Source organism: Pterocles gutturalis, unplaced genomic scaffold, assembly GCF_000699245.1.
Source record: "Pterocles gutturalis isolate BGI_N339 unplaced genomic scaffold, ASM69924v1 scaffold23934, whole genome shotgun sequence".
Taxonomy (NCBI): domain Eukaryota; kingdom Metazoa; phylum Chordata; class Aves; order Pterocliformes; family Pteroclidae; genus Pterocles; species Pterocles gutturalis.
The window spans coordinates 291-12,556 of NW_010133857.1; the positions used below are offsets into that span (position 1 = coordinate 291).

Consider the following 12,266-nt stretch of genomic DNA (forward strand, 5'->3'; position numbering starts at 1 on the left):
ATTGCGCATCCCATTGTTAAATGCACTTACTGCCGGACTGAATTCCAGCAGGAAAGGTAAATGCCTGCTGAGCTGGGGACACTGATGTTTTCTTTAGAACTGATGCACCACCTTGCATTACGGCAAACCGTAATGTTTCCACACCTTTGCTGACTGAGCCTTAACCAGTAGATTATTGCTGCGGAGGACTTGGGGGACCTTTGACCTTCTCCAAAGGTCTGCTGGGCGAGCTGGTGTTCTTCTGCGCTGTTCTTAGATTTGTACCTTTTGCTTGGCTTTTATTTTTGGTCAGTGCTCTGATGCATCTTCTAGCAAAGGATCTGGGTGCATCTTCCCACAAGTTTTCCTCTTCTCTAATTTCTGTTGCCCAAGAACTTATTTCCTAATGTGTTTCCTTTAGCTGTGCTTTTGCATTTTTGCAAGTTATGTCGCTTAGAGAGGAAGGATTTGTAAACCCAGTAGATGCGTGTGGGCACTGTGTGAGGTGTTCTTTCCTGTGTTGTTGGACAAAGACACCTCTGTCCTGACCTGCCTTAACCTTGTCATCCAGAGCTTGTCAGCCACCTCCTCCAGACCTGGGACTGTCACCAGTGCTGAATCACGCCTCCTGCCAATTATCTGGTGATCAGACTCTTGTGTTTGTAAGGACAAAAAACTGGTGTCCTCTGGGGATGCCTTAATTAAAAGCTACCTCCCAGTAATACCACTTTTTGGCAGATTATCCTCAACCAGATGGGGATGGGAAATGCACTTTGATATCTGAGTCCCTGGTGAAGATTAATACAGTCTCACCACCAGAGATGAAACCTACGGGAGACACGGGTCCTAACCACAGAGGTTTAATTTTCTTTGGGGAAGTGTTAATAGAATGATCTGTCCTTCTTTTTAACAGCAAAACCAACACAATATGCAAGAAGTGTGCTCAGAATGTGAAGCTCTATGGCACAGTAAGTGAGCAGGGCTTGTTCTCACCAGCCCCTTTTCCTTTCATCTTTCTTGTCTTTACCCTGCTGAATCCCAGTGGAGTTTATGGGTAATAACATGACTGATCAGTAATGTGTAGATCCCTCAAGCATGGAGCTTTTACCTTTTCTCTTCTTTTATTATTTCTGTTTTGGTGTTAGACGTTTTCTAAAGATTTGATAGCACTTGATAAACAGTCTGGGTGCCATGGCTTGGCTAGAGACCCAGGATCCAAATGTAGTTCTGTCTCCTGGATCAGCGTGACAATTAGCTTGGAACGGGGAAATAAAAGTTTTGAAGTGGTGGGGAGGAGGGGAAAGAGCAATGTATTAATGTAATTAGAAGGCACTGCTGTATCAGTTTTGGTTTTTTTTCTTGAAGCCAAAACCCTGCCAGTACTGCAACATTATAGCTGCATTTATTGGCAACAAGTGCCAGCGTTGCACGAACTCTGAAAAGAAGTACGGACCTCCGCACTCCTGCGAGCAGTGCAAACAGCAGTGTGCATTTGACCGGAAGGATGACAGAAAGAAGGTCAGTATCTCTGTAAAAGGAGGCCGAAAAGGTAAAAGGGCTGATTGTCCATCTCCTTCACATTTTCTCTAGCATTTCAAAAGGGAGTGTCTCTTAGCGATAAAGTATTTTTCTGGAGTTGAGCTTTGCTGTGGGAATTGTGTTTTGGAGCTGTTTAATCTCCTCTGCTCCTTTGCCAGCTCTACTGAGAAAGATCTCTTTTTTTGTGGCCTAAGGGTATTTAGGCTGGCAAAGGAGAAGGGGCCTCCGAGTGGAATGTCAGGTGGGAGAGGAATGGGGAATGATGTTTGTGCCATAGCCTGAGGAGCTGGAAGTGTCACATCTCCACCAGGAAACCCATGCCATGGCTTCTGCACACCCTGGCCTTTAACAACATAAGTGCTCCTTAGGAGGAGTGTGCTCCTAAAGCCTGCTTTCTGCAGGCTATAAACTTCTGCTGGTCCTTTTGGATGCTGCTCTGATAATCCCTGTCCTCCTCCTGATCCTCCTTGAGCACAGACCCTTGCTGTTTGGTTTGGTGACCACCCCATACCGTACCTTGGCGCTGCTTTGACAGAAATCCCGCTGGAGTTAGCCTGTCCTGGTGAAGGGCTGCTATAAGGTGATCTGTAAGCAAAGCTTGGCAGAGGCTGTAGGTACGGTAGATTAGCTGCTGTTAGTTGCACAAGCCGTGCCAGATGCTCTTGTTGCCCTTTCCAGGCACTCAGGGGATCCTTTTTGAGTCTCTGCTTGTTTATATGTGATCTTAAGCCTGAAGGTGCTTCTTGTCTTCTCTGTGTTTGGTTTGTGGGCAGGAAGCAAGACCAAAACTTCTCCCCCTCTCTTTCTCTCTCTCTCACCTTGCAGGTGGATGGAAAGCTGCTGTGCTGGCTGTGCACACTGTCCTACAAACGGGTCCTGCAGAAGACCAAAGAGCAGTGCAAACACCTGAGCAGCTCTTCCCGGGCGAGTCTTCAAGAGAAGGAGCAGTACAGCAGGCTCAGCAGTGGCAGCCACTATAACAGGTAACCAGCACGAGCTTTTCTGGTGTGCGGGCTGAGCAAACGGGGTGCCTGGCCACTCCACACCCCTTGGGTGTGCTTCCTGAAGGAACTGGGAGAAGTGGCTGGGGGCATGGTACCTTGGTGATGGGTTTTGGCACTTGTCTGTTGTTCAGGAGAATCTGGCTAAGTCAGGCTTTGCTAGTTTGCAAATCCCACTGTTCTGGTGTGGGCTTGTAGTCCAACAGTGCTTCGACTTACTGAACTTGTATGTAATTAAAGCTAAATTGTGCTTGTAGAATTTAATGATTGAAATGTAGATTTTAAGCATGAGTTGTTCACCTGCTTACTAATCTGACTGACACATTGTTTTCTCTTTATTTTTAGTCTCCAGCTACTCTTCAAGGGATGAATTTTTAATAATTCTTTCTTGCCTTAGGAAATCTTATTTAATAGGCTCAAAGTGGGTGGGAATATTTATCTGCTTCTCTGTCTTAGACTGCGAGTCATTCAGTTTCTAACATACAATTTCCTTGTTTTTCTAGCCAGAAAACCTTATCGACCTCTTCTATTCAGAATGAAATCCCAAAGAAGAAAGCCAAGTTTGATGCCATATCTGCCAATGGTGACAGGTGAGCCTGTTACATGGGGTAATTGTGGGTGGGCGGTCTTATTTGCTAAATTTATTTGAGAGAGTTCTGTGCGAATAGCAGGAAACTCTGATGCTAGAGCAGGGATCTCAGGCTTTGGGACCTGGCAGGCCAGCGTTACTGGCATTTAGACATAGGTTTGAAGAGGAGAGGAATACCTAGTGCCTGTACCTGCTAGAATAGGAACTGCTTGTTGGCTGAGCTCCCCAAGTTAGAAAAAGTGCAGCCAGATGAGCTTTATCCTCCCTCTGCTGTGACAGGGAGAGGGGGGCTGTTGGCTGCGCTGCAGAGTTGAGGTCTGCAGGTTTTGTGCTTTCGGGGTGATCAGACTGGTCTGCAGGGAGATAGCCTCAGAGGAGAGGATCAAAACCCACCTCCCATTTCCCCCCCCGCCTTCTGAGGGAGGGACGAGCAATCCAACAGCTTTGCTTGAAAGCATCCAATCCCATTCTGCTGTCACAGTTTGTGCCGGATTATGTTGATGCCAGCTGTGTGCGCAGCAGAATGGGAATCAGTAGCAGAAACAGGAGATTGAGATGGATTTTTGTTTTTTTACGGTCTTGTACATGCATATTTTCATTCCTGCCTTTCCTCTCTGATTCTCAGCGTTCCTTCCTCTCCCGAGACGCTTTGTCCCCCTACCCAGAGTGCCCCGTCCACGTTGGCGCAGTGGGCTGCTTCCCAACAGAGTCTCGGTGCCCACCATTGTCCTGTTTCTCAAGGCACTGACGTCCTGAAGTGAGACCACCTGTTGTTTTCTCCCCCGTTGCCCTCCCTCCCTGGGAACTGCCTCACACATGGAAACTGTCCCCTCTCGATGGATCTCTTTCCAAACAGCACTGAGTTGGGAGCACAGACCAGAGCACAGGGTCATTAGTGCCATAGGCTCTGTTAAAACCACTGGTAATTAATTAATCGCTACCTAATGGCTTTTCATTGAGATCACAGATCGCATCTCTCCTGTAGATATTATTGACGCCTTGTCAATATCTGTGAAATGCCAGAAGGGGAAATAGAACTTAAATAATTTTGTAAGGCAGTGATTGCCACAGAGTGGTCTAAAAGACCATTTATCATCTCACCAGTGTGTTCAGTTAAAACTTGGAAAAATGTTAAGGATCAACTTTTTCTTGAGGATTCATCTGACTGCCTTTAGCACTGGTGGGGCCAGAGGAGAGGCTGGAGACAGGTCCCTGGTGGAACTGGTGCAGCCCCTCAGTATTGCTGCAGTATCCCCTCGAGTTAAGGCTCCTGCTCACCTACTGAGGCTGCTCTCCGGCCTTTAGGACAGTGCCAGGTATTTTTATCTGCTAACTAAATCCTGGGCTGAGACCTAACAATTCATTGTAATACTCCTGCTTGAAAATATCCAAGAAGCAAAAGATCCCATGCTCTGGCATTAATGGATCAGCCATTCGTTTGCAAAACAGGAGCATTTATTAGGGGAATCGAATGCCTTTGTTTCTGTTCACTCTTGTGTCAGATGTTGTCGGCCTGGCTCCTGCCAAGGCTGTGGTCCTTGCACAGACTTTTTTTTGATGAATCCCAGTAACAAACTGTGTGTAATTTTAGCATCTACTGAACAGCTCCAGCAACATGCTGTAGAAAAGGCAAGCTGCAGCTGCCTTAAATAGACACATGCCTGCGTTTCCTGAGTAGAATAATAATGGTGGTTCATTCAGTGTGCTTTTGGAGTTGCTGGGGATTTTTTTTGTGAGGATGAACCCCCCCAAACCTTCCCCTCTTGCACGTTTTCTATAAGATTGTCCCCCCCAGAGTCAGCCTGGAGTCTGGGTCACAACCTGAGCGTGGAGTTGGGGTCTGTCGCAGTGCGAGGCGCTGTTTTCATCATCAGTGTGCTCCCTCCGGCATGGGGTGATGCACAACCAGCACCTCTTTGCTGCTGAGATCAGCCACAGCTTTCTGTACAGCCTGTCTTGGCTCCAGCCAAACTCCTGATGCAGCCTCCAGCTGGGCAAAATTGGGGCATATTTCAACTTGGTGAACTTTGGCAGCGTTCCTGACAGGATCCAGCTTCTCTGAAGTTGTTGCTCCTGTGCGAATACAATAGGAATTCCTTTACCTTACTGAATTCCCTCTGTGTGTTTTTGTTTATGTATTTCGAGTGGAGGTTACTCTTGATGGTTGTGATATGGGGACCAAGTGATTTCTGGTGGTCATTTCATTTTGGTGGTGTTAGAGGAAGCGTAAGTTCAGATGCTGGTTCCTCTTGGCCTGGATGGATTTTTGCACATGGGGGATAGTTTTGTCTCGGGGGATAGCTGGATGCTGGTTCAGTCAGCCTGGGCTGTGCCTCTTTATGCTAGCCTGACTTGAACAGCAAAATCTTTTAGCTTGGCATTTGTTTTGCCTAATTTCAGCCATTTACCAGGTGTGGAGTTTAAGGCAGTCATCTTGGTTTCCTTTCCACTCAACAGGAAGAGGCAGGTGTCTTTGGAAGAGCTTCATTTTTTTTTTTTTCCTCTGTCTCCATTGAAAGCAATGGGAGCTCATCAATTCCCTTTAATTAGAAGTGTTCAGGCACGGTGAGCGTATGCCCCCCGACTTATCCCAAGAGGCTGGGATCCTGGGTATGCGGTTTATTTGCAGGGGAAATGGCTTTTTTGTTTGGTTGGTTGGCTGTTTTAATTCTTAATCTGTCTGTTAAAGGAATGGAGCGACTGGTATTTGGCAGTTTTCCTTCTAATTTTGGAATCTCAGGCTGCTTCCTTAGTGTGAGGTTAAAGACAGAGAAACCTTTCATTACTGACTTGTCACTCTTTAAAAAAAAAAAAGGGGGGGGGAGGGAAAAAAACCTACTTCTTTAATTAGCACTTTGACACATTGGAGGGTGGCTTTTGCAGCAACTGGACAGGAAGATACCTGCCTGCGCTCACGTGCTTGACAGGAGGGGATGCGTGGGTGCTCTGAGCCCACTGTTACCCACTTGGGTGCAGATTTTAGGGGCAGGAGGAGGCCCTTGAAGCCCAGGGGTCCAGTACCAGGTCTGCTGAGTGCAAGAGTGGCTCTGTGGAAGGCTGGTGGCCCGTCTGTCCCTTCTCCCCGCTGGGTGGCAGGACCAGCTCTCACCTTCCGGGCTCCACAGCGTGCTCTGCAACAGGAGCTGCCAAGGAGGGAATTTTTCCTGCCGGAGCGGCTCAGTGAAACGTGAGCATCTCCTGGCACTCTTTATCACCCCAGGATATGGCAGGAGGGAAGCTTGCCTGGACAAAGGAATGGTGTAAGCAAGAGTTTGGTTTTAGCCAGAGGGAATGTGAGGAAGCCTTTTTTTCTCTGTGGAGGCAGCTTTTTTTTCCTCTTTTTTTTCTCTCCTCCCCAGCATATTTGCACTGAGTGGGAAATTAAAGCTCCTGTTAGTAACATGCTTGCACACAGAAAGGGGCTGGAGCACCCACTATCATCTTGTACAGCCTCCACTTGGGGAATCTGTGCTCGGGAACAGTTTTAAAATGGAGATTTCTCTGCTAGTGTGCCTGTATGAACCTCTTCCAAGCGCAGTGCTAGATCTGGTGTACCCAGAGACCTGCCACATCTTACGGTGTGAGCTCTGCTCTCAGCATGCTTTAGCCATGCGAGGCTCTTCCCCTGTGGGCTGTCCCCTGCAGACCCTCAGTTCTGAGTTTTCCTTTGCCAAGCTTTCTCTCCCGGTGCCGCAGGGCTGTCCTGTGGCTTTCAAATCTGTGGAGCTGCCCCTGCTTAGTTTCCCTCTGTAGATCCCCAGCACAGCGGTGGAAAGAGCCTTTTCTTCTGCCATGTCCTTGTTAACCAGCCCCATCCATGCAGCCTGTGCTTTTAATTAGCAAATGGATTCTTTCCAGGCGCTAAAGGACACCCCTGCATGAGGTGAGCAGCCGGTGCTCTGCCTCGATGTGCGGATGGAGGACTGGAAGCACGGAGGCGGCAGCGTATTTCAGAGAGGCAGTAATTTGGGTTCAGACCTAGCCTTCCCAGTCTGCTTCAGCTCCCAGGATATGTGTTGACTTACTCTGGAGGCTATAAAAAAAAATGTCAGGCTTCAGGTAACCCTGGATATTTATCTTTATAGCAGCAGTGCTGTCTGATAACAGCCAGACTTGAAGCAATCTTCTAGGTGAAGCTTTGTTGCCTTATTACTGTGAAATTTTAATGCAGCAATTTCAGGTGTGTGTGGCTGGGAGTGTGCTGCCCTTTTAACACCAGGAGATAAAAATCAGGCTCATCATTACCGCGGTGAGGAACAGAAGGCAGGCACAGATCAGGTGAGCTCCCTGGGCCTTTGACTGTAGCTTATCATATCTTATGATCTGAAATATTCCTGTAGTGCAAGACTGTACGTGGCTGCCCAGATCCACCAGGTATCTCGCAGGGAGACGTGTGAATTGCCAGTGCAGGGGAGCGACACGTGTTCAGATCAGTTTTCAACTGGTTGCTTAGGTTTAGAATACCTGGTGGTGTACAGATGCTGTGCACAGCTATTTCTCTGTCTAAAGAGAGTCTTTCTTGTTCTGAAGTGATAGTGAAGCTTCTTCCTAAATTGCTGTCTCATGGTGCAATCAAAATACAAAAGTCCAACCTCTTTTTCCCCCTTTTCCCTGCTGAGGACAGTGCTGACTTTGATCTAGGTGTCTCCCTTTGCTTTGTTTGTTTAACTTGGAGGTTATTTGTTTCTCTTTCATGTTCCTTCCTTGCCAGAATGTTTATATTTAGTGAAAAGTTTTGCTGCACATCCAAGGACTGCATGGGAGCAAAGAGAGTTCCTAAGGGGTTGCATAAAGTTTCATTGGCTCTCTGATTGCTGTCCTCAACTTTTTGGTTTGAAAAAGGATCCTTTGCTCTTTCAATAGTTGCCTCAGACACTGGCTGATGGTCACGCGTAGCAGTCCCGTGTCCCTGTTGATCACGCAATAATACAACTCGATATATTGAACGCAATTCCCTGTTGCCATGTGTTTCCCAAATGACATGTGGCATCCAGGGCGGAGATGAGGGTAACACTGCATTCAGGGAATGTTTGGAGGACACAACATGTGTCATGAAATGATTCCCATTCTCCTTCGAGTGCCATCTGTGGGAGTTTCCCTGCCTCAGTGAAGAGAAGGGGTTGTGATGAGAGTCTTTCCGTGTTCTTTGCTGCAGTTTTTCTCCGGACCTCGCCCTGGACTCTCCTGGCACTGACCACTTTGTTATCATTGCCCAGCTGAAGGAGGAAGTGGCTACTTTAAAAAAGATGCTGCACCAGAAAGATCAGATGATTTTGGAGAAGGAGAAGAAGGTACAGCCCTTGGCTTGCTTCCCCCCGCAGCGTGCTGACATGTTCACACAGCTCACGCTCCAGTGGTGTCTGGCTTTTTGTCTTGGAGTGAGAAAGAGGTTTCTTGCTGTTTCCAGGCTGCCTCCTCTCCAAAGTTAAAGAGGTTTTCTGGACCCACCCAGGAGATCTCATTTCATAACGGGTCATTTTCTGACCACTGTCTCAGAGACCTCTGTGCCAGGGCAAGACTAAGGAAAAACATTCTGCTCCTTGCAGAAAGATAGTCCTGGCTGCTCCTGCTTCTCTGTGCCACTCAGTGAGATGGTTCTTTTCTCATTGTGCTCCCCCAGCCCACCCCAGAATGTTTCTGAACTCATCCAGTCTCACAGAACTTTTGCAGAGGCAGGGTTGCGTCCTGGGTGAAGGCATTAATTTCTTCTTCCGGCTCACTTGCTCCTCACTGGTTTGTCTGCAGATCACAGAGCTGAAAGCTGACCTGCAGTACCAGGAGTCACAGATGAGGGCAAAGATGAACCAAATGGAGAAGACACACAAGGAGGTCATGGAGCAGTTACAGGTGACAGCATTTTTGTTTTAATTTGCTGAGCTGTGCTGTACCCAGGAGTGACTGAGGACACTCCTGATCAGAACACCCCGTGAGCCTCTGCACCCACAGCTCTGATAACGCTTCTCAGCCCTGTCCTGCAGCCTCTGCCCTGCCGGCCAAGCCTGTGCAGCTCTGTACCAGGCTGCAGTGCATTGTAACCCCTGTTTATATCCTCTGCGCTGCTCTTTGCTCAGGCTTACTGTATTGTCAAGTGCTGCATTGTGTCCTCTGCGGGCTAGACAGGAACCATGAAACTTGTTTTACCTATTGCCAAAATCAGGTTTGAACCTGTTTCTCCAAACTGCAGCAGCTTTGTCAGCTCCCTGCACCACATAGCTCTTAACGTGATTTATGTGACCAGTAACCAGAGAGAACAAAGCTCAAGAAACAATCGGCAGTTCCTTTAGCGCTGTATCCAAACAGAAAAGTCCCTGAGCTGGAGGGAACAGGGAGAGCGGGATTTTTGTCATGGCCGTGGAAACAGCAGGCAGACGATCAGCGTGAATAGACTCTGAGCCAGCCAAGAGATGAGGTCAAAGGGGAGCTGGTTAGAGGGAAGAAATCAGACACAGAAATGAACTTTGCACTCTTTAATTACTCTGGGCTTTATAATGATCTAAAAGCCCTAGCCATGAGAAATGGGAGGAGATAAGACAAAAGGCTTCTATTCCCTGCTGAGAAAACAGCCCCTCCTCCATCAGCACACACTCTGGTTAATTATCGGAGTGGAAGACGGGTTTTGGAGGCTGCAGCTGCCGCCAGAAAGCTGGTGCCTGAGATCCCCTTCACAATGCTCTTTCTTAAGCACTCTAAGCCTGTCTGAAGGTTGGAATATCTGTGTGTGGTGTGCCGAGGGCTGGATGCATGTCCCACGCTCCTCGTGAGCTGGGAGGCACTGGTGGTTTGTGTTGGAGGGACCGATGACATCCAGAGCCCTCTGTCCCTGTTCTGCTTTATTGATCTGCGCTGCCTGTCTCAGCCCGGAGCTGTTTCTGTCTCGTAGCTTTGGGTGGCCTGCAAAGCCTGAGTTGGTGTTCTTCCTCCAGTTCTGAGCAGACAATTTTCCATTAGCGCAAATCACCAGTTTTTGGTTGCCTTGACAGCCCTGGCTGCGAGGTTAAGGGCAAACCGGGATCTAACCCCGCTCTCTGCAGCGGTTCCCTGAGGCAGGGCACGACGGTGCTTGGTGTGCGTGGGAACGGTTATCCCCTGCTGCTGCCGCCTCTGCTGCAGCTCGAGGGGGACGGCAGCCTTGAAAGCTGTCAGACACCTTCCAACAGCCTTAAACTTTGCTGAAAAGAAAGAGGAAGTGTCAAATCCACGAGCAGGTTTGCCCGCAGCCACCTGCCTCTCCGGGGTGGGCAGGGTGTTGGTCGCCCGCTGTGCTGTTCTGTGCTGGGCTTGGGGTGGGACTGCTCTGAACTCGTTCTCTCTGGTGTCCGAATGTTTCACTTCAGCCGGTATTGACTGAAGCTCTAGAAACGTTCTGCACTGATTCCAAAATAAAAGTTCAGATCCTCTCGGTGTATTGTAGGTGCCTTGCAGTGTTCATCCAATTCGCTTTCTGAACGTGCTCTTGGTTTTTATTATTTTGTCTTTTCCTGGGGGGAAGCAGGGGTGCCTGTGTTCTTCCAGCCTGCAGGAGGCAAACGAAGCTGCTTCACCACATGCAGCACTAGAGCAGAGGGTTTAATTCCTCCGATAACCCTTTGTGCATTCATTCCTTCACTGGAAACTCATGCACAAGAGCTGTGTCTGCCTTCACTGGGCTTTACCCCTTCTCCTACAGCTATAGCATGATTTACTTCATAGGTTAGAGGCGAGTGAGCTCGGAAGTTTGGTAAAAGGGGCTGGAGAGCTTAGTTCATGAGTTGCCGTGATTTTTAATTAGGTGTGAATCGGAGAGACTGTGAGTTGGTACATGTTGGTGGTCTGACGGGTTTGGAAAGCTCCTGGTAGGGCTGCAGGGTCAGCACAGAGCGGGTTCCTGGTAAAATGTTGGTGGCATGTGAAGAAGCCAAGGGTGAAGCGAAGCTGGAGAACAGCGAGCTGTTTCTTGATGTGAGTGCGGGTAGGGGAAGCTGTCCGTCAGCTCACTGAAACAAGTCAGGACCAGGGCTGGAGTCACCAGAGTTTTACTCCACCGCTTCTCACGCTGTCAAAGCACGGCGGCTGGTGAAAGGGAAGGAAGGAAAGCCGGTCCCGCTGGCCTCGGTGGGCGTCCTTGGCCGGTTTAGCACGGGTTGTGCGTTTGTCACCTTTCACTGTAGAAGCTGTTAACTTCCACCCTGATTCTTTGTTACAGTGAGGGGGAAGAGATGGGAAGAGCTTTTTCTAGGTGGTAAAAGAGATGAGATGCTGGCCTTGGGCTCACGCTGTGATGCCGTGCAGCAACATCTACCTCCTTTTCCATCTGTGTGCAGGATGCCACCAGCTTCTGCCCAGGCAATTCTAGGATCCTGAGAGCTAATGACGATCCGTGCCATTAAATATCTCTTTTCACTGTGTTTCCAGGCCAAGAACAGAGAACTCCTGAAGCAAGCCGCTGCCCTTTCGAAGGGCAAAAAGCCTGAGAAGTCAGGAGCAATAACCTCCCCTTAAACCAAACCCCCAGTCTGGGAGCTTTCCGCAGCATTAGCCAAGGAGTCTGGGAGGCCTGCCTGACCGCTGGAAGCCAAAACCTCCGTGTTGTCACTATCCTGCTGCCGTGGACTTGGTTTCCATCTCTGGTGAATCCAGTCTGTATCACGGTGATCCACGGGGAGAGGTCCCAGACATCCGAAATACCCCCTTCCCAAAAGTACTGTTTTCTGGAAGTTTTTTCCTAACCAGTTGCGACCACTGCCAACCCTTTCGATGAGCGAACAGGAACCTGCTGCGTTAGACTTCTTGCTGGTTCCCAACCTGCTGCTGTGAGGCAATAGCCATGGCCAGTCGTTACGCAGATAAGATGGGAGCTGCACGTGGTGGGAAGTTGATTTCTTTTTCTTGAACTGTTCCCTCTTCAAAAGGAAGCCGATAAATCACCAGCCCAACAGATGTTACTGGAAGGTTCTGCCACTGCTGAGAATGGTTGATCCAGCTTTTTGAAGATGCTTCCAAAATGGGGGCTATGTATTTATCTTGGAAGTTTTTTATTTTGTTTTGATTTTTTTTCTTCTTTTCTATGTCAACTTGGCAAACCCAACTGCCTGCTGTTGTGTTTTCTTGTTTTGTTATGATAGCTTTTTGCGTTGGGAGCCAGAGTGTAACAATACAGACCCAAACCCACCCCCTATTCT

The 12,266-nt window shown here is 48.6% G+C and overlaps 1 protein-coding gene across 1 annotated transcript; it reads left to right on the plus strand.

Moving 5' to 3' along the window:
- Positions 1-6: 6 nt before the first annotated feature.
- Positions 7-11,685, plus strand: FAM76A (family with sequence similarity 76, member A; the record flags this gene model as incomplete). The annotated part of the gene is made up of 8 exons (XM_010081403.1): positions 7-56; positions 893-947; positions 1,345-1,497; positions 2,344-2,501; positions 3,023-3,109; positions 8,264-8,399; positions 8,854-8,955; positions 11,500-11,685. Coding segments are annotated over 8 exons (828 nt in total), but the record flags the coding sequence as incomplete, so codon positions are not given.
- Between the last annotated feature and the right edge of the window lie 581 nt (positions 11,686-12,266).